Below are 22,913 nucleotides of genomic sequence, written 5' to 3'. Positions count from 1 at the left end.
AACAAAACACTATTGAAGAACATAAAAGAAGACCTGGACAAGCGGAAAGGCATACTAAGCTTGTGGCTGGGAGGATGCCAAATCGTAAAGATGTCAATTCTCCCAATGTTAATTTCTTTTCCCCCCAGTGTTAATTTCTAAATAGGACATGTTTCCAGTAAAAATAGTAAGGAGAGAAAACGCTGGAAGGAGCCAAGCTCAGGAGCACATCCACTATCCAGAAGGAGCGGTGGAAGCTGGGTAGAAGCCCCACCTACCCCCCACTCTTCAAATCAGGGTGAAGGGAAGACAGTGGCAGAGGGCAGGGGGAAGGACCTAAGAAACTGGCTACTCCTCTCTGCCTCCTACACACCCCCGCCCCCTCACTGCAGAGAAACTGGACATCTCCCCTCTAAAGAAAGGGAGCAAGCTGGTGAGGAGGAGCTGACGGCCCAAGCAGACCTGGGACCTGGCCCGCCCCAGCCTGTTCACTGGCTCGCTGACCACCCACAGCCGCAGCATGTGGCCCTTCCCCCTACACACTATGCCCACTCCCAACCTCTTGGCCTGCTGTCCACCTCCCAGCCTAGGGAGAGGAATCCCAGCTGAGTCTCCACTGAGTAGACACCAAGAATCACCAGACACTGGGGGAAACCAGCAACTTCCTTTTATTCATCCAACAAATAGTTATTGATGAGCAGGACAAGGTGCCCAGCTCCGATTTTGGCCCCGGGGAAATATCCGTGGCCAAGGCAACTACAAGCGATGTTCTCGCAGAGCAGGACTCCAGTGGGAATGGTAGCTCCATGCAATGGAATATTATCTGGCCATAAAAAGGAATGAAAGCCTGAGCCACGCTACAACTTGGATGAGCCTGGTAAACCTTATGCTAAGTGAAAGCCACCAGACACAAAAGGCTACACACTGCATGATTCCATTTATGTAACACATCCAGAATAGGTACATGCCTAGAGACGGAAAGCTGTTTAGTGGTTGCCAGGGGCTGGGGAGGAGAGAACGTGGAGTGCTGGCTGATGGTCCTAGGCCTCCCATTTGCATTTGGGGTGATGCAAAAGTCTTGGAACTAGACAGAGGTGATGGTCACACAGCTCTGTGTGTCCCACATGCCACAGAACCGTACACTTTAAAGGGGTAAATTTTGGGGCGCCTGGGTGGCGCAGTCGTTAAGCGTCTGCCTTCGGCTCAGGGCGTGATCCCAGCGTTCTGGGACTGAGCCCCACATCAGGCTCCTCCACTGGGAGCCTGCTTCTTCCTCTCCCACTGCCCCTGCTTGTGTTCCCTCTCTCGCTGGCTGTCTCTGTCAAACAAATAAAATCTTTAAAAAATAAATAAAGGGGTAAATTTTACAATACGTGAATTGTAGCTCCATTTTTTTTAAAGCCATAAAAAAATGAAACTACATTTCAAGAGGATATGTTCACGGGGAAGCCAGTGTGAAAGTGATTCTACTGAGACACCACAGGGAACAGGACTGGAGGCCAGCTGCCTGGTCTCCTAGCCATGGCTAGCCTGCATAACACAGGGAGGGAGAAAGAGCGAGAGGCAAGCAAACACGCACCCCAAGCATGAGGAGGGATAGAGCAGAGGTCTTGCTCACTATAAATACATCTGGCCCCTAACCAGGGCCCGAGCCTGACTGCCCAAACATGAACAGAGTGTACTTTCAGGGGCTGCTCTGTCTGCTCAATCATATTTTTTCAATGACCTAGGGAGCTTTCATCTAAAGGAAATCCTCCAGTGAATGCTTCTGATAGAATTATGGAACCAGAAAGTTAGCACAGGAAGACTTACCAAACATTGAAGACTTCTCAGGTACCAAAGACTGGGGGAGAGAGAATAAGGATAAATGCAGTGTTCCTGACCTCAGTCCAGAGGCAGAGACGTCCACAAAGCTCTGCCTGATGGGCTTTAGGGAGGGGTGGCAGGAGAGCTAGGTTTGGAAAGGTGAGAAGACATTCTCTGGGAGCAGAGGGAGAAGACCTTGGGGCCTGAAATCTGTTGAAAGGGTCTACTGCCAATTCTTCCCTTTCTTGGCCTCCCCTTTTCTGAACCATTGCGAAATCACTTCTTGACTGTTTTATGTTATTAAGTAGATGTCTCCAGAAGGGTTCCTGCATGAATATGTAGCTCCTAAAAAGCATTACATTTAATTGAAATTTTTGAGATAATTACAGATTCACATAGAGTTGTAAGAAAGAATACAAAGAGATCCCTTGTACACTTTGCCTACTTTCTCCCAAAAGTCCTATTACTCAAAATTATGGTATATGATCACAATTGGGATGTCAACATTAATATGACCCACTCATCTTATTCAGGTTTTCCTATTTTTACTTGCATTCATTGGGTGTATTTATTAAGTTCTATACAATGTTATCATAGGTATAGATTCACGTGACCATCACCAGTCAAGATAAATAATAGCTCCATGGCCACAAAAGATGCTTCATGCTGCCCTTTTAGAACCACACCCACCTTTCTCTCACCTTCCCTCTTCCCTCTCACCTGCCCCTAACCCCTGCCGACCACTAACTTGTTTTCCATCTCTATAATGACATTTTGAGAATGTCACAGAAGTGGAATAATGCAGTATGTATTCTTTTGAGAGTGGCTTCTTTTACACAGTATAATGGCTCTGAGATTCATCCAGGTTGTCCTGTGTATCAGCAGTTCGTTCCCTCTTATTGCTGAGTAGTATTGCACGGGGCAGATGTACCACAGTTTGTCCATCCATTCACTCATTGAAGGACAGCAAACGATGCCAGTGTTTGGTAATTACAAAGAAAGCTGCTATCACATTCCTGGACAAAAAGCCTTACATTTTTCAGAATGCCTTTGTGCCACCTCTCTGCAAGAAAGACAACTTGGATCACACACTTTTCCCCTCAGATCTATGTAGAGGTACTGCCCCGATGTCTTGTGGTATCCAACACTGTCACGAAGAAGGGCGAAATGAATCTGGCTTCTCTTCCCTAAGAGGGGACTTGCACCTTAGAAAAATGATCCAAGCTTTTATAACTCTTGTTCATGAAGGTAAAAACCTGGTTTTATTCATGGATTCCCTCTCATTCATTTGACAAATATTTATAAGCACCTTCTATGTGCCCTACCTTGTTCTAGGTCCTGGGAATACAACAGTCAGCAAAACAGACCCCCCAGAATCCTGCCTTTATGGAGCTTATATTCAATTGGACTAAAAGGATATTATTCTAAAATTATATGAATTTTCAAAAATTAGTCAAAAAGAAAGAGAAAACCCAAACAGAGCAAACACGACAAGAAGAAATGGGAAAGCTGTCTGAACTGTCCCTTTAAAAGAATCAACCAGGCTCAATCTACAGGTGAATTCTCTCAATCATCAAAAGACTGATGATTTCTGTCCTGGTCAAAGTTTCCAGAGCAGAGAAATGAGAAAAACTTCCCACTTTTTAATGACACCTGGAAAAAGCATGGAAAAAGTACACTATAAACTAATTTCACTTTTGGATACAGATATAAAAATCATAAGTATGACATTGGTCTTGGTGTTGAGTTTTTGGATCTGACTCACAAAGCAAAGACAAGCAAAAAGAAACAAGTGGGACTACAATAAAAAGTCTGCACAGCACAGGAAACCATCAACGAAATAAAAAGGCAACCTACTGAATGGAAGAAAATACTTGCAAACAATATATCTGATAAGGGGTTACTCTCCAAAATCGATAACTCTCCAAAACAGATAAGAACTCAACTCAATGGCAAAAACCATCTGATTTAAAAATAGCGGACAGAACAATGCTAAGTGAAATAAGTCAGTCAGAGAAAGACAAATATATGATTTCACTAACAAAACAAGCAAGGGGAAGAAAAGGGGAAGCAGAGACAAAGGAAGAAACAGACTCTTATAGAGAACTGATGGTTACCAGGCAGGAGGGGAATGGAAGTTGGGTTAAATAGGTGATGGGGATTAAGGAGTGCACTTGTGATGAGCACCAGGTAATGTATGGAAGTGCTGAATCACTACATTGTACACCTGAAACTAATATAACACTCAACTAAATGGAATTAAACACTATAAAAAGTAAAAATAATGAACAGAGGATCTAAACAAACATCCAGATGGCCAACAGACACACGTAAAGATATTCAACATCACTGATCATCAGGGAAATGCAAATCAAAACCACAATGAGATATCACCTCACACCTGTCAGAATGGCTAAAATCAACAATACAAGAAACAAGTGTTGGCAAGGGGGGGGGAAGGATCCCTCATGCACTGTTGGTGGGAATGCAAACTGGTACAGCCACTACAGAAAACAGTATGGTGGTTCCTCAAAAGGTTAAAAATAGAGCTACCAATGCCAAGCGAAATAAGTCAAGCAGAGAAAGACAATTATTATATGGTTTCACTCATCTATGGAACATAAGAAGTAGGAAGATCGGTAGAAGAAAGGGAAGAAGGGGGGTTAAAAAAAAGGGGGAATGAACCATGAGAGACTATGGACTCTGGGAAACAAACTGAGGGCTTCAGAGGGGAGGGGGGTGGGGGATCGGGATAGGCTGGTGATGGGCAGTAAGGAGGGCACGTATTGCATGGTGCACTGGGTGTTATACACAAGTAATGAATCATGGAACTTTACATCAAAAACTTGGGATGTACTGTATGGTGACTAACATAACAAAAATTTTTTTACTAAAAAAAATAAAAAATAAAATCTTGAAAAAAAACCCAAAAAAATAAAAAATAAAAAAATAATTTAAAAAATAGAGCTACCATATGATTTCTGGATATTTATGTGAAGAAAATGAAAACACTAATTTGAAAAGACATGTGCATCCCTATGTTTACAGCAGCATTATTTACAACAGCCAAGATATGGAAGCAACCTCAGTGTCCACTGTTGAACGAATAGACAAAAAAAGGTGATACACACACACACACACACACACACACACACACACACAGGAATATTACTCAGCCACAAAAAGGAAATACTGCTATTTGTGACAACATGGATAGACCTCGAGGATATTATGCTAAGTGAAATACATCAGACAGAGAAAGACAAATACATGATTTCACTTACATGTGGAATCTAAAAAAAAATACAAAACCATACTCGATGATATAGAAAACAGATTGGTGGTTATCAGAGGGGAAGGGTGGCAGGGGTGAGTGAAAAGGGGTCAACTGTATGGTGACGGATGGTAAGTACACTTACTGTGGTGATCACTTTCTAGTGTCTACAAATACTGAAGGAATATGTTGTACACTGGAAGCGTGTCATATACCAATTTTACTTCAATAATAAAGTTGAAGTATACACAAATAGAACCCAGTTAGATACTCAAAAAGAATACATCCAAACTACAATGGGTTTGTCACGGATCACCAGGATGCTCACTATGGAAGGATCTAGTGATGTGATTTACTATATTAATCGGTTCAAGGGAAACAGATCTAGGAGATGCCAAAACATCACTTGGTAAAATTCAGTGTCTAATTCTGTTTTTAAAAAGCCAAATCCTTAGTAAAATAGGAGCACCAAAACTTATCCTTAACCAAGATCAGGAACAATCAAGGCCCTTTAACACTACTATTACTTACCACGGTCCTAGGTGTGCTAGCCAGTAGACTCAGATAAGAGATCACAAAGGGAGGGAAAAAGAAATACTTGAAAAGAAGAGGCAAAGCCATCACTATTTGCAGATTATAGGATTATATACCTAGAAATACCAAGATGGTCAAGTGAAAACCTAGAAGAAGTAAAAAGAGGGTCTGGGAAGGTGGCTGGTAATGAAAACATATACAAAAGTCAGCTTTCTCAGATGACAACCACCATCACTTAGGAAATTTGATGGGAAAAGGAGAGGCCATTTACAACAGGAGTATACGCTATAAAGTACTGGGGAATAAATAACAGTAAATGTGAATCAGAAACACAAAGAAAGTTAAACAAAAACAGAACAGAGCTGGAGGGGAAAGCCTTGTGTTTGGATGGGAAAATTCAATACTGGTAAAAAAAAAAAAAAAAAAAAGAAAAGAAAAAAATTGGCTCTTCGAAAGTCAATGTGATTCCAATCAAAATCCCAATGGGCTTTTTCTAATTTGAAAAGTTGACCCTTAAGTATATTTATCTCCTCCAGTGCCATCCATGTTGCAGCAAATGTTGAGAAATCGTTCTTTTTGATAGCTGAGTAATATTACATTGTGTATATGGACCACATCTTAATCCAGTCATCTTAGAGATAATGCTAAGTGAAATAAGCAGAGAGAGACACTTATCATATGGTTTCTCTCATCTATGGAACATAAGAACTAGGAAGATCGGTAGGGGAAGAAAGGGTTAAAGAAAGGGGGAGTAATCAGAAGGGGGAATGAAGCATGAGAGACTATGGACTCTGGAAAACAAACTGAGGGCTTCAGAGGGGAGGGGGTGGGGGAATGGGATAGGCTGGTGATGGGTAGTAAGGAGGGCACGTATTGCATGGTATTGCATGTGTTGCACTGGGTGTTATATGCAACTAATGAATCATCGAACTTTACATCAGAAACCAGGGATGTACTGTATGGTGACTAACATAATATAATAAAAAATATTATTATAATAAAAAAATACATAAACCTTTAAAAATAAATAAAATTATTTAAAAAATAAAAAAATGAATAAAGTATATTTAGTATATATGGATGGAACACATGGGAAAACAGGTCATTTCACAAAACGAGTAATTTAAGAAAGACCTGCTCTATCAGATTCCAAAATTTCTCCAATGTTTAAATCAGAGCAACATCTAAAACATCTAAATACATTTTAAATCGCAGTACACGAATGACCCAGCTACATCGCTGTTGTCTACAGACAATGCTCATCCCCAATGCCAATTCAAAGGCCTTTGGGGCCCAAGGTCTGGGTGTGACTAGTCTAGACATTTCATACCACCCGTTCTCACTCATCAGCTCTATGCCCCACTCCTTCCATTGGCTGCTCTCTGCTAAACTAATTCAAGAGGCTCCCTGTATGCATGTTCCCAAAGAAGTCTACAGAAAGAAGAGTCATCCTCTTCCTTCTCATTCCACCCCACAGGTCGGCGGTGTCCATGGTTTGGGACCTGCTACTTCAATAATCAACTTTAAAAAATGCATTTACCCTGGTGGCCTTAGTGAAACCTTTCAGTAGACCATTGGGGCAGATGCCAGAAGCTGCTTGCAGTTTGAGAAATCAAGGGAGAGGAGGAAGAAGTGCAGGGAGTAGAAATCGGAAGGCAGCAGAAAGGGCATCAGCTGAAAGGGGAGGCAGGGGGCAGAGGTGTTGCAGGGTGAACGCAAACTTGAGCAGGTGCTCAGACGAGGAAGAAGAATCAAGGAAGGAAATGTGAAGCACCCACTGTGAGCTGGGGTAGGGTCACGGTGAGCTCCAGGCCTCCTGGTCCTCAGTTTAATGCCCTTTGCACTAGACTTTCACTCAAGGACATGATCCAATAAGCACGTGAAAGGATGCTCAACTTCATTAGTAATTAGGGAAATGCAAACCCAAACCACAATGAAATACTACTGCACACTCATTGAGGTCTTTTTCTTTAAAAAAAAAAAATGGAAAAAAAACCACAATGAAATAAAAGTGCTGGCAAGAATGTGGAGGGACTGAAACCCACATATACTGCTGATGGGAATGTAAAGTGATAGGGTGGCTTTGAAAAACAGCCTGACAGTTCCTTAAACAGTTAAACATAGTGTTACGATATGGCCTAGCAATTCCACCCAAGAGAACCGAAAACTGAAGTCCACAGAAAAACATGTACACACATGTTTATTGCTATATTCGTAGCAGACAAGTGGAAACTCAAATGTCTATAACTGACAAATGGATGAATAAAATGCTACACCCGCACGGTGGAATACTACTTGGCCATAAAAAGGCACGAAGAACCTTGCCAACACTGCAGTAAACAAAGACACCAGTCACAAGAGGACAAACATTGTAGGATTCGGTTTACATGGAATGAGGAGAACCGGCAAATCCATAGAGACAGAAAGGAGACTGGTGGTTGCCAGGGCGGGAGGGGGATGGACAGGGACTGCTGATGGGTGTGGGTTTTCTTTTCAGGGTGAAAAGTGTTCCAAAATTTGGTAGTGGTAACGATTGCTGAATTGTGCAGTATGTGAAAAATGGAATGGTTTTAAAATGCAGGAGAAGGGAAATGAACCTGCCATACAAAGGCTCTGTACTTCAGAGACGGCATATATAAAGGTCCCATCTGTGGCCATGCGCCAGTCCCTCTGTGATTTTCTGCCCGTTTCCTTCTCTAGAGGGAAGATCGGCGCCACCCAAAAAAACCCACCCTCGCTTTCAGACAGCCCTCCTTCCTCTGAGACTGCAGTCACCTAGCTGCTGCTCCTTTCCTTGAGGCTGTCCTCTCCTGACTTCTAGCACATTCCCTCCTAGTCATGGAGCGGAGTGGAGCTGCCTGGCAGTGGCTGGGTTCTCTTTGTACCCCAAGTCACCCTGTACTAGGCTGGCATCTGTGGCCTGGGTATCCTCCAGATCCTGTCCTCAGCCCTTCACTTCCTTCCTCATCCCAAACCTCCTTGACTCATGTCACTTTGCTCAAGGTAGCCATCCCTGCTCTAGACAAGAAACTACCCTGCCTCGGAAACCTCACTCCCCAGTGTCAGTCCTACCTTCTCAACCCTGGCCTGAGTTCCTGCTGTAGCCCTTTGCCACCCCTTCCTGTTCTCCTTGGGGCCTTCGATGGACTCCCCCTCCTTTCTCATCTGGCACAGTCCCAGCTCAGTCACGGCAGAGACTCAGGGCGGCACCAGCACTCCGTGTCACAGCGTTCTGTCCCGTGTCCCTACCAATCCCCAACACTGACAGGAGAACACGCCTCCCCCCCACCCCACTGGACTGGGAGCTCCTGGAAGCAAAGCCAGTGCCTGAGTCATCTCTGTTGGCCCGGCACCAACAGCGGCGCCTGGCACCCAAGCAGCCCTTCATTCACACTTGGCGGAAGGAGCCGACTCTGCCCCGCTGCATTCTGGGGCGGCGCCACGCTGCAGGAGCGGGCCTCACGTCCCCGGGCTGGCTGGCACTGGCATGGCCGCTCCGGGTAGGGGACTCGAGCCAGGCCCTCAGGGTGCCTTGGCAATCCGAGTTTCCTTAATCGGCTTCCTTTGTCCTCCAACACGACTCCTTCCAACCTGAAGGCTCCAGCTGGCTCCTCACACTCTCAGCACCAGACGGGTCTTTGTCTTCCCTCCACAGAAAAGACCGAGGCCGTTGGGCAGGCTGCTCCGTAGGTCGCCTTAGCCACTCCATGTGCACATGTGACAATAACAGTAACAATAACTGCCATAAATTGAGCACTAACTTTCAGACCTCCCCTCTCCCACCTCTCCCAGCCACCCTGTAATTAGGTACCGTCATCCTCAGCCAAGTATTACGTACAAAGATATTTACTGAAATGTAGTTTACAACAGCAAAGACCTGGAGTCCGCTGCAATATCCATCAAAAATCAGGCATTCAAAACAATTTTACCTGAAAGCATAAAGTGACATAGTACGATAAAGACACACACACACATACACACACCAACTTGCATTTCTAGTAACGGCAGGATAGATTATTTGGACTAACCTTCCAATTAAAAACAACTAAAATGGTTGATTTTAAGAACATCCCCTTAAAAGCACTGAAGAACTGACAAAATGGTAAAAACAACCATGCCCTGAAGGCACTTGCCAATCTGGATAAACTTATTGTTTCCACAACCTTCCAAGGCAGGAAAAGGGTCTGAAGCCTGGGCCGATGGCCACCCAAATCGAGGAAATCTAACAGAAAATTCTCCCAACATTAAACCGGAACCCCAAAGGGCTACACCCTTGAGGTAAGGATGACTCAAACTGGCCCTTCCCCGGTTCAGCCTCCAGAGGACTACAAGGAAGGCTGTGTTAGTGCTGGGGAAAGAAGGGGAAAAGGTAAGGAACCTGTTGTATGTGATCCCAGATTGAGAACGTCTCAAGACACCTGACAAAAATCAAATACAGGGGGACCTGCTGGCTCCGTTGGTTAAGCGACTGCCTTCGGCTCGGGTCATGATCCTGGAGTCCCAGCATCAAGTCCCGCATCAGGCTCCCTGCTCAGCAGGGAGTCTGCTTTTCCCTCTGACACCTTCCCCCCTCATGCTCTCTCTCTCCCTCAAATAAATAAATAAAATCTTTTAAAAAAATCAAATACAAATCTCTGGGAGAAGGCACACTTCTAGACTTCAAAGAATCCCCACATATATATTTCAAGGATAATGAGCAGTACACAGCCAAGAATAGGTTAGCACAAGAGGAAATAAAGCATTGTAAGTGAAAACCATAGAAAAAGAGAAAAATGAGCCAAGACTTGACCAAGCAATTCATAAAAGAAGGAATCAAACTGGACAATACATGGAAAGATGCTCAACCTCATTAGTAAGCAGAGAGATATAAATCCAACCACAATATAAAATTACAAACCCACCAGCAGTTAATGTAACACTAAAGTCTGATAATACCAAGTGCTGGTGACACCATGGTACAACAGAAACTTTCATACACCGTTGATGGGAAGATAAACTGGTATAACCACTTTGGAAGATAGTACAGCATCACCTGTAAGACTGAAATTACAAATACCGGATAATCCAGAAATGCTACTAAGTAGAACCTCAGAACAGCAATTTTCAAACTTTTTGGCTTTAAGACGCTGTATACGAAAAACTGAGACTCTCAAAGATCTTGTGCTTAAGTGGGTTATATCCACTGATATTTAGGATATTAGAAATCAAAGCTGAGGAACTTCAAAACACAAGACAACACAAATACACATCCCATTAGCCATCAGAGCAATGGTAGCACATGTCACACCAACTCTGGAAAATTCCACTGTACGCTCATGAGAAAAGGAGTGTGCAAAAGGTAAGTCACATCTTAGTATTATTATGAAAATAGGTGGACCTCGTAGACCTCCTGAAAACCTCTCCAGGGCCTTTCAAGGATCCCCAGGCCACAGTCTGAGAACCACTTTTCTAGAGACACTTTCGCCTATCTGCATAAGAATGTTCATGGCAGCACTGCTCAAAGTGCTCAAAAACTGGAAATTATCAAAATATGCATCAGTGGACAATGCATTATAAAAACTTACAGTATCTTCAAACAGAATAATACACAGCAATGAAAATGAAAGAACTACAAAGACACACAACAGATCATTAACAATGTGGGTAGAAAGAGACGCAACACAAAAGCCTACATACAGTGTGATTCCATTTCTATAAGATTAAAACGCAGGCCAAACCAAGCTGTATTATTTAGGGCCACAGACCTAGGTGGTGCACAAAAATCAGGCTGGTGGTCACCTCTGTCAGGGAGAGGGGACTGTGATCAAGAGAGGGCACATGGAGGCCTACCGGGGTATCGTCAACATTCTGTTTCTCAACCTGTTTGGTGAGGACAGAGATTTTCACTTTATACTTGTTAAAGGCCTCACTCACTTTTCTGTATCCATGTTATATTTCACACTAAAGGTAAGAGCTATATACACAGTGCAATACCAGTAATGTGCAATATTTATTTCTGCAGAAGAAATATTACTGAAATACTGTATTCCAATATGGTAATACGACCTAACCCTGGGTTTTGGGGTTTGCATTTTCTCTACACTTTTCCGCATTTTCCAAGTTTACCACAAAGAACACATATTCTCTTGTAACCATGTAAGCACCTGATATTGTCAGGCTTTATTATAATTTTTAGTATACTGGAGGGCATGTAATTTTATCTTATAGTTTAATTTGCAGCCCTCTGATTACTAATGAGGTTAAACATCTTTTCATATGTTTGTTGTCCTATTTGATTTCCTCTTTTACGAATGGCCTGGTCAAGTCTTTGGCTCATTTTTCTGTTCATTTTTTCCTCACTGGTTCTCAGAAAATCATAAAATGTATTTGAAAAGACAAGGTCACCATCTAAAAGAACAACTAATGAGAATCAACACACACTGGATGGGATGAGCCATCGTGGAAATCCATGCAGATGACACCTACCTAAGGACACCGGTGATGTTCCTGATGTAACTAGGATGAGCTCCAAGCTCACCAAGGAGCCTAGAGGCAGCTCAGGCGGATACCAATCCACAGACTGGCTGTGATCGGATTTACTCCAACATGTCTATCTGGAAGCAACATGACAATAACAGAAAACCTTAGGCACTTGTGAGGAATACTGAAAACAGACGGTGGAATTACAAAGAATATGTCTGTCTCTAGGGGCAGCAGGTCTCAACTCGGGACGGTTCTGTCCACTGGGGACACTGGGGCAACGTCTGGAATCATTTTGGGTTGGCAACATTTGGGGGACGGGTGCTACTGGCATCTAATGGGTAGAAGCCAGGGACGCTGCTAAGTATCCTACAACGTGCAGGACAGCCCGAGCCCAGTGAATCACCCCCTTCAAATGTCAGTATTGCCATGGTGGACAAACTCTGCTCAACAGCCTCTACCAGGAGAGAACGTGCTCAACCCTCTGTGACGCTTCTCCGAATAGACATAGTCAGAGGGCAGGGGCGCCTGGGTGGCTCAGATGGTGACGCATCTGCCTTCAGCTCAGGTCATGACCTCCGAGTCCTGGGATTGAGTCCCACGTGGAGCTCCAGGCTCAGCAGGGAGTCTCCCTCTCCCTCTCCCCCTGCCCCTGTCCCTGCCCTCTCTCTCTGTATCTCTCTGTCTCAAATGAATAAATAAAATCTTTAAAAGAAAAAAGAAAACAAATAGTCAGAGGGGGACAAAGCAAATTCCCAGGCTGCCCTACCTTAATGAGATCATCCAAGCCCTTACATCTCCCACTCCGCAAGCCCTTCCAAGGGAGCTGCGGACTGAGCACGGTGCTCTGCCCTACCCCCCCCCCCCCGCCCCGGAGAAAGCCTCTGCAAATAAGGCTAAGTCAAGCTCCTAGAACGTCAGCGCAGGAAGGACCCTCAGAGCCAGCGAGTCCACCCCCTCACTGGGGAAACCCCCTGACAGCCGAGGACATGACGGCAGGGTGGCATCAAGGAAAGAGGCAGACGCAGAGCTACCAACCAGCATGATAACATGCACCACAGCAATGATTTCATAAAGAACCAGAAGTCAGAGAAGTGCGTATCATGACAGAGCTCTAAGCGGTTAATACCTCCACAGAGGTGGCATTTCATCTGGACCTTGAAATCCCAGGGGATTTGTGTGGCAGTTTTAAATTGGGGCTAAAAATTGACATTCTCCCAACAAGAAGGGAGATAGATGTTCTCATCCTGAATCTGGACTATCCTGAAGTGACTCATAGCCGAGAGAATGCAGCAAAAGGGACACCACGTGACTTCTGAGGCTAGGTCATAAAAGGCCACTCACTAGGTACACACCCCACAGAACTGAAAACGGGCGTTCGAAGACTTAGACTCAAATGTTCATAAGAACACTAAGCTCAATAGTCAAAGGGCAGAAACAGCTCAAATATCCATCAGCTGATGATTAGACCAGCACCTCTCAATGTGAAAAAAAAACCACGAGACATTAAGGGACCCAATGCACTGAAGCCGACCAGACGTCAGAGTGCCAGGGAGGCCTTATCTGCTACCACGTGAATGAACAATTACTGAGCCGGGACCTGTGGGGGGCACTGTAAGCAGAGCAGAATGAAGCCCCCACCTGCCCTCGAAGAGCTTACAGCTTTCAGCCTGGGGAGGGAGGGGCGGAGAGTCTTCTAGGCAGTCAACACTGTGGCAATGATGGAGTGCTGCTTCTAGAACACACGCGACAGGTACTATAGGTCTGTAAGTTCCTTGCACCTGCCCTCTGTGGCTTTCTCACACCATCCCTAGACCAAAAGAAATACCTAATAGCTCTGTTTATAACGTACTTACTTCCAATCAATTCAAAGTGGTAGTCTGTGTGGTATCTGACACACTGATGCATTTTCCTCAAAACTTGAAACTATCCGTGGCATCACCCAGAGTTTGCAGCAGTGCCCCAGGGTGCCTGCGCACACATTTCAGGACCCATGGGTTTAGCCACAGGAGGCAGAAGCAAAGACTGGAGGTGGGGGGGGGGATACTTGCCACATTTATTATCTGAGCTCCCACCCTGCAGGAGGCCTATTCAGCTCCTACAGCCCTAACCACCCCAGATGCCAGGGCCCCCTCCTTCCCTTGAAGCCCCAGGTGGAAAACACCCCCCATGTTGCTTCACTGCCCTTTGTTGGTCTCCCTTAATGAGGCTCAGATCCTGTAAATAGCCCTTTAATTAGATGTTCAATTGCTGTGCCAGGGATTGTTCTAGATACTGGTGAGAAAGCAAACAAAAACCAAGTCCCTTCCCTCATGGAGCAAAGTCTAGTGGCAGAGAGAAGACAGTGGGCAAGGCAGCAGGTAAACAGAAAATATCAAACTCAAGCTGCCTGGGGATAGAAGGGTATTTCGGGTACTAGTTCAGGGTCGGGGGGGGGGGTCAGGGACGGCCTAAGTTGGGGGCATCTGAGAGGAAGGGAGGGAGAGGACATACGCCTATCTAGGGAAGGACCTTCCAGCCAGAGGGGAGTGCTTCACCTGCTAGAAGCCAGCCCTGGGCAGGGGTGGGAGCTGAGGCCAGAGGATGAGAAGGCCCCGTTCTGTTGGGACTTGTAGGGCCTACTAAGAGTCTGCACTTTATTTTCATTACAATTGAAAGCCATCGGAGGTTTCTGGGCAGAGGGACAGGAGGACTTAGGTTTCTAGATCACCTGGCTGTTGTGTGGAGACTGAACTGTAGGGGGCAGGAGTGGACTCTGGAACACCACTTAGGAGGTCACTGCCAGGGCTCCAAAGATGGGGAATGGTGGCCCAGCCAAGAGAGGGAGTCAGGGAGGAGGGGAGAAGAGGTGGGAGTCTGAAGGATTCTGAGGGTCATCACAGGGTAGTCTGCAGACGGATCAGATGTGGGGGTATGAAAGAATGAGAGCCCTGGAGGAGTGGCCAGAGCCTCAGGCAGAATGGGGCTGCCAGTTACTCAGATGGGAGAAGGTTGGAGGAGATGAGAAGTTCAGGTATGCACTGGGGCCCTTCTGAGATGCCTATTAGCAGGGGTAATAGTCAAAATAACTTAACACAGCTGCACAGGGCATGAACCCCATGCTTGCCAGATTATGGGGAAGACGGGGAGGTCCGGGGACCTTGGGTGGAAGGGCCAGGATTCCATTGGTGGGAGGGGCGAACTGAACTGGAAGGACTTCAATAACCTAACCACCAGCAGGGCACCGACCACCATGGAGATGTTGACTGTAGGCACCTGGATGCAAAGAGCTATCACAGCTGGGGATAGAAATTGAAGAGTCACAAGCACACAGACAATTTCAAGCCACGAAGCTGGTGAAAGCACCTGGGAAGCACATACAGGTAAAGAAGTCCACCAAGGACGACATTGGAAGCATTCCCATAAGCCTGGAGGTCAGACAGGTGACAAGCCAGGAAGAAAGTGCTTCCAGGGGGAGGGTGTGATCAGAGGGGGGCAGATATCCCTCAGGTTTAGCAACAAGAACCCAGTGCTGACCCTGGCCAGGAGCACTTTCAGGTTGGGGGGGTGCAAAGTGTCGGGAAGAAATGAATGGGAGCCCCAAACTACAAGTCCACGTGCTACATTGTAGGTGATGAATAAAAGATTAAAACATGTTTTTTGTTTGTTTCTTTTTAGGCACTACTTTGGATTCTTACATTTTTTTTGATCTGGCATGAGGAGCCAAATGAATGAACGATGAAAAGTAAAACAGGGATCGCTCCTGACAAAGAGCCCAGAACTCTGTAGAAAGCCAAAGGGCTATAAAGAGAACCTAAATTAGAGCTCACTAATTCAGGGGCATTTTCATTCAGGCCAAGTAAAGGCTTTTGTAAACATGAACCCCCGAATTCTCATAGAACCCCCCTTAGGCAGGTGGCCTCTTTGCCTTCTTGGCCTGTCTGGGGAGCCTAACTTTGCTAATACCTTGACAACACACCACCTGTTTGCATTAGCAATGAATTGGCTACTCCAACAATCCTGTGAGGCCAACAAAGCAGAGATCAGCAGCCTCCCGGTGCAGATAAGGCAACTGTCACCAGCAAATGGTGGGGCCACGTTGGAATGCAGGCTCTGTGTTAATTCCGTCATCCCAGGCTAGCTGAAGCAGCAATAAAAATAAAAAGAAGAATGTCAAAACGAGTCCAGTCCGTGCCTGGGCACTATTTTGGTGGTAATGAATTCCACACTGCAACAGTATTTCCTGCTGAGGGGACCGTCTCTAATTTGGAAAGTAATCCCAAATGAACCACCTGGCACTGCCAGCCAGATGTTGTCTAGCCTCTCCTTTAAACAGATGTTTAGTGAGCAGGGGCACCACCCTCGGTGGAATTCAACCACAGCTTTCAAAGCGTTTTTGTTGGTTTTAAAGCTGCAGGTGTCTGACATCTTATGAGCAGCCCTAGATAGAAAACTAGTAAAACGGAGCTCGGAACTGGTTGAAGCTGGCGTGGAGGTCCAGGAGCACCCATCCTCACTCTGCTCTGGTACTCTCCCTCCACCTGCCCGAGGAGGGAGGGAACAGCACGATTAGTGGAAGCCAGGGCCGGCTGGAGCAGCCAGAAAGGCGAGCTGGCAGCTCACTCCTTCTCCTCAGCAAAGGAGCAGGCGTGGCCCAGACGGATCACAAACCCTCTGTCTGTCTGTCTGCAGGGCCCCTGACTGCACTCTGCTTCAAGCAGCCATCAGAACTGAGGAGGGGGTGGGGAGATGGAAAAAGCCTCTGGACGGTGGGCACTGCAGGCCCGGGCTCCCATTTCCTTGTGAACCAAACCCAAGCAAAAGGAATGTAGCTGTCTCCCAGGGCCCTCAGAGGGGCTTCTCAACGTCCACTGGCACACGGAGAACATCACTGCAATCCAGTTTTCTGCACATTTAAACGCCTGAACTCAGAGCACATTGGGAATTGATTTAAGGTAGCAAAATCGAAACAACGTAAGGAAACATCACAAACTAGTTTTTTCAATAGATGAAGAGGAGGCTAGTATCTACCCCTTAGTTTTTCTATTGTTGCTCTTGCTATGCTACAACAAATTTCGACGGATTTAAAACATGTGTTTTGTTGTTTTTTTACCTTACAGTTCTGGAGGTCAGAAGTCCAACACAGGTCTCACTGGGCTAAAAGCAAGGTGTCAGCAGCGCTACATTCCTTCTGGAAGCTCTTCAGCTTCTCGAGCTGTGTATACATCCCTTAGCTCCTGGCCCTTCCATCTTTAGGTCAAATCTTCTATCACGTCGCTCTCTGACTCGCACTGACTCCTTTGCCTCCATCTTCCATATTTAAAGGATCCCTGTCTTTCAATTGGCCACGATAACCCAGGAGAATCTTATTTAAATACAGCTGATTAGCTACCTTAACTCTCCTTTACACATAAACTAAGAGTCACAGGTGCCAGAGATTAGGGCACAGACCTCTGTGGGAGCCTGCCACAGCTTCCCACCCACCTCCCTTTGGAACACCTACTTTCAACCAAGTATTTCCCACGTGTTTTGGTTAGGACACGTTTACGATGACTTTGAGCTTTTACAGGCAAACCAAGATTGAGCAATCAGTGAATTTATCAGCAAGACTCAGGGAGAGCCCGGTCTGGGTTGGGAGACAGGACCCCCTGCAGCCAGGCCTCCCCAAGCACATGGAGAGCAGCAGAGGATTACGCACCAAGTGCAAAGAGTAGGGGTGGCCACACAGCAGGAAAAGCACCAACACCAGGTGGTGGAAGAACCCAGGAAGGTCAGTGCACCTGGAAGGACTCTTTCCTGAACTCACCAGAACCAAAACCAGCTTCTCCCCAAACCCCCCTCTGAGCAGCCAAAAGGCCTCCTCATCCCCATCTCCACTGGAAGTAGCTTCAGGCCCTTCCTCAGTACCGGCTGACGCTGGCTCTTGGGTGATGGGGTGGAAGGGGCATTAAATAAAACAAACATGTTTTAGTTATCTGGCATCCAAAATGATAGAGGGGATGGGGATGTGACCTGTGACAGCGAGGAAGGGACCGAAAACTAATCAAAACATGTGACACTAAAAGGCAAACTGTCCTCATACCCTGTCAGTCCAGTGCAATGACTGCCTGGTGTACAAACTTGGGGGTGGAGGGTTGGGGGTTATGCAGCTCTGGGCCAAGCCTGCACATGCCCCTGTGGCCTATCTGGCTCATACCCAATATCCCAAGTAGGCCCACAGGGCTTCTGCCTGGATCCCAGCCTAGCATCTCAGCACAACCAGCACGTGGGGCCCACTCTGCTCTCCTCTCCCCTACTCCACCAAGCCCCAGGGATCAAAGACCAACCCCAATTCAGGGATCACAGGCTACCTCCACTCTCATTTATTCTGCTTGAACGACAGCAAATTTTTTTAAATGGAGATATAATTCATGCACCATACAACTCACCCTTTAAAAGCATACAATTGAGTGGTTCCTAGTACATTCACAAGGTTGTGCAACCATCACCTCTATCTAGCTCCAGAACATTTTCATCACCCCAAAAGGAAACTGCACCTATTAAGCAGTCACTCCCCGTTCCCCAACTCCCTGCCCCTCACCCCCAGCCTCTGGCAACCACTCATCTACTTTTTGTCTCTATGCATTTGCCAACTCTGGACATTTCATATAAATGGGATAATACGTGGGCTTTTGTGTCTGGCTTCTTTCACTTAGCATATTATTTTCAAGGTCTGCACTGTGTATTTTGAAAACGTGGCTTGGAATGTTTTAGGTAATATGAATAATAATTACTAACAGAGCTCATTGGGAGCCAGGCGCTGTGCTAAGCACTTTATCCATCTGTATTCAGTCTTCCGAACAACCCCATGAAGTGGATGGTGTGGTAATCCCCATTTTATAAATGAGGAAACCAAGGCACAGAGCAGTTAAGTGGTTCACCCCAGGTCATAGTAGCGCCGGGCAAGCTTGCTCCAAAGCCTGCACTCTCCCTTTGTCAGCTGGGCTCCTTCTCTTTAAGCAAGCAGCCAGCAGCTTGCTTACACATTTGTCACCACATTTATTCTCGGCCACTTTCCACATTTCTATGACCTGCCCCATCCCTGGAGGTATCTACATTCATGACCCCTGCTTTGGTGATTCAGACAAACCTGAGTTCAAGTCCTAAACCTTGCTGGGCTACTCATTTTTCATCTGAGAAATGTATTACCACCGAGTTACTTTTTTTTTTTTTAAGATTTTGTTTATTTATTAGAGAGCGCATGTGCACACAAGCTGGGGAACGGGCAGAAGGAGAGAGAATCCCAAGCTGACTCCGCACTGAGCCTGGGACCCGATGTGGGGCCCCCATCTCACCACCCTGAGATCACAACCTGAGCTGAAATCAAGAGTCGGACACTCAACCAACTGAGCCACCCAGGCAGGCGCCCCACCACTGAGTTACCTTTCAAGGCCATATACAAATGGCCGTTATGGACATGAGAAAAGAAGATGGGTCATGGTGCCAACCCTTCCGGGTGGTTATGAGGGATAAATGTGTGTGGCGCACTGAAGGCCTGGTGCATGGAAGGCATCCAGGAATGGAAACGTCATTATCATTACTGCCCACCTGTACCACTGAGACTCTTCTCGCCACCGCACAAAAGATCAGCTTCCTATTTCTGTAGGTGCATATGGGCAACATATTTGTCCTCAGAGGATTTTTCAGAGCTAGTAAAATATACACTGGACTAAAAAGCCATCCAAAATTAGAACAGGGATGACTTGGTAACCACCCTTTTAAACTCCTGGAAGCCTGAAGTCTGTCTCAACTTGCCAGAGCCTGAAGGAATTTCACGAATCATGCTTCAAGGTTCTATGTGCTTTCTGAGGGCTGCTGGTCTTTCTCGGTCACAGGTCACTACTGAGGGCCAGGACCAGGAATAAAATGGCTCTTGCGTAGGCCCACCCAATCCACCACCCTGGGGCTCCAAGAGAGGCAGCAGATGCCTAACTAAGCACCTGCTTTGTGTTTGTTCATTTTGACACAACAGCTTGCAAACTGTAACTGCCCGGATACCCAGAGGAGACCAGCAATTCAAAGCCCGTATTTGTCATCTTATTTTGCACAAAAGAGCCACAAAGCAGGTTCCCCACCTTGAAGCAAGGGCTACCTCCGGTTCAGTTCTCTTAATTACAGTTAAAAGGATCACTAGGTAGCCCCCTTATCTGGGTGGGATCCTGGCTCAATCTCTTCCAAGCTATGTGACGAGGGACCCCCTCATTAATACCTAACCAGCAAAATTGTTGAGGCAACTAAAACCAAGATATGTCAAGCGCCTGGCACACAGCAAGCACTCAGGAGGTGGCAGCTGGTGGCAGGGCCACAGATCTGAGAGTGACACACTCCTGGTCCCCTCGAGACGCCTTTGTTGTTAGGCATAATAGGGCCGAGCAAACCAAGCAAGGTTCAGAGAACTTTCCCAAGGCAGGAGTGCAGCCTCCACGTGCTTAGAAGCAAGGACTGTGGAATCAGACAAGCCTGGGGTCAAATCTTAGCTCTGCCACCTGAGGCAAGTTACTTCCCACTTCCCTGGGCCTCCATTTCATCTGTAAAATGCTTGCACTGGTTCAGTTTCCTCCACCACCACCTAAATCACCTAGTATAACATGTAATGGTGAAAATCTGAGACCTGTTTATTTCTGTTCCTCTCCTTCTCAATGTGCATACCATGTTGAAGACTTCCAGAAGATCGCCTTGAAGGGAGTATCATTTTTCTACCTTTTCTGTGCTTCCACTTTCAAAATTTCCATATCATTAGATGCGAGCCCATCAAGTGATTAGACTTTTTCCCACAAATGCATCATAACAAAATTAAAATGTTAACCCCAAAGAAGCAAAATGAAACAGAAAATTCAACTACCCTGTAACTTGCTTTATTTTTCTTCATGGCACTGACAATCTATTATGTAGATTGTGATGTTCGTGATTGGCTTCTCCCCCCACCAGGATCTTAGCTCCATGAAGACAGAGTCTTAGTCTTGTTTACTGCTGCATGATCAGCGTCTGGAACAGAGCCTGACACCTTTGTAGAATGTTGAATGGCTCTTCTTGTAGCAAGTCCAGGATGGCTGCTCACATGAGAAACATTTCTGCATCTTTTGCAAAACTGCCTTAGACTGCCTGTTTTCCAGTGTTCCCTACATGTAACATAAATCTCACTAGAACTCAGTACAAGGACAAAGTTTTGTTTTTGCTGAGCTCATGTTTTTCACTAGCTGAATTTGCCTTCCTTGTCAGAGAGCTCAGAGCACAACTCTGTGCTCAATTGCAGTGTTTTCCTCAAACCTTTTTCTGATGTGGAGATGGGATATAAATAAGTGTAAGAAGATTCTGTCTGTACACGTTGGAGGTCCTATTTTTAACCACACGCTGCATTTATTCTAAAATGCTTCTCAAACTTAAATGCGCCTGTGAATTACCGGAGATCTAGTTAAAATGCAGAACCTGACTCAGTAGGTCAGAGGCGGGGCCTTAGATGCTGCATTCCTAACAAGTCTCAGGTGATGCCTATGAAGGCCCTGGACCACACTTGGGAGTACTGAGGGTCTAGGAAACTTGCTCTCTTGATTCGACAGCATTTCTCTCCACCTCCTAGGCAAAAAATCGCCAACGGCTAGAAAACTGAGGCGGGCACCAGAAGCACCTGGGGAGCTCGTTAGACCTACAACGTATCGCTGCCCCCCCCAATCCCGTCCCCGCAGAGATACTGGCAAAAGACAGTAGGAATGCTCCCAGGAAGCTCCCCAGGTGCTTCTGCTGCAGGTGGCCTCAAAACACATTTTGAGATGCCCCGCTCAAGAAAATGAGTGGGCTCTCTTCGAGGTTTTCCCAGAAGCAATCTCCTGGGGTCAGCTCTTGTCACCGGTGGTGACACCTTGTTCAGGATTTTAAGGGGGATATTCTCCCGCTGTTTCTAGCCCGGTCCCTCCCCTCTGACCACACGGATCGAGGCAAGGTCAGTCTCTGCGGGGCCCTGGGTTCGCACCCCCACTGTCCCGCACAGCCCCGCCCACCCGCCCGCAGCCTCCGCCGCAGGCCCGCTAGGCGGGGGCCGGGCCGCTCATGCGCACCACGGGGCTGCGGGGTGCCGACCCCCGCCCCGCGGGTCCACAGGGCGGGGTCCCCGCGCGCCCCCCGCCCGCCTTACCTCTCTGGACCAGAGTGGCCAAGGAGAAAGCGAGGCAGATGAGGAACGCCGAGCGCCAGACCACCATGGCTGGGAGCGGGCGGAGGGGCCCCGAGGAGCGCAGTTAGCGCGAGAGCGCCCAAGGGGGAGGTCGGGGAGGTGCTGGGACCGAGGAGGAGGAGGAGGAGGAGGAGCAGCAGGAGGAGGAGCCCCGCCGCCACTGCAGGGCCCCGCCCAGAGCCGGCGCGCGCGGCACAGCCCCGGGAGGGCGGAGGAGGGGCGCGCACGAGCGCTGGCGCTGGGGGCTCGCCCGGCTGGGGCCAGGTGAGGTGGGGCGGGGCTGAGACTGTGGCGCGAGGGGCGGGGCGAGCCTGCAGTCTCGGGGGCGGGGCCGCTGCGCGAGGGGCGGGGCCGCAGCCTGGGGGCAGGTCCGCAGCCTGGGGGCAGGTCCTCAGCCTGGGGGCGGGCTGGTGCGCAAGGGGCGGGTCCCGTGGGCACCCGGAGGGTGGGGCGGCCTGGGTTGGAGCGAGAGCCGGCGCGTTGCCGGTGGCCCGCTGGCCCCTTCCCCCCAGTCCTCGAGAGGTGAGCCTGCGGGCCCGGAGTAATGTGTCAACAGTGGCCGAGGAGTCAGAGGCGCGGGCGGCCAGGGCGTGCGGTGATTTCCACTCGGCGCGCCAGACTCCTCCCGGCCCGAAGCGGGACCCGAGGCGGCGCACACACTAGGTGCGCTCTGCC

At 47.3% G+C, this 22,913-nt stretch overlaps 1 protein-coding gene across 3 annotated transcripts in view; it reads right to left on the bottom strand.

Moving 5' to 3' along the window:
- Positions 1–22,508, bottom strand: part of CD99L2 (CD99 molecule like 2) — a 105,685-nt gene extending 83,177 nt beyond the window's left edge. The window contains exon 1 of one of the 3 annotated variants that reach the window (XM_045805113.2): positions 22,200–22,508. In XM_045805113.2, coding sequence (XP_045661069.1) covers positions 22,200–22,266 — 67 coding nt within the window. In that variant the 5' untranslated portion in view covers positions 22,267–22,508. The remainder of the gene's footprint in view (positions 1–22,199) is intronic. The other 2 variants (XM_045805115.2, XM_045805114.2) reach the window with 2 other exon arrangements.
- Positions 22,509–22,913: the final 405 nt, after the last annotated feature.

Source organism: Ursus americanus, chromosome X, assembly GCF_024610735.1.
Source record: "Ursus americanus isolate L20-20 chromosome X, mUrsAme1.1.p, whole genome shotgun sequence".
In the NCBI taxonomy this organism is placed as follows: Eukaryota; Metazoa; Chordata; class Mammalia; order Carnivora; family Ursidae; genus Ursus; species Ursus americanus.
The sequence above is the reverse complement of the archived record's forward strand: the minus strand, read 5'-3'. Positions and strand labels throughout refer to the sequence as shown.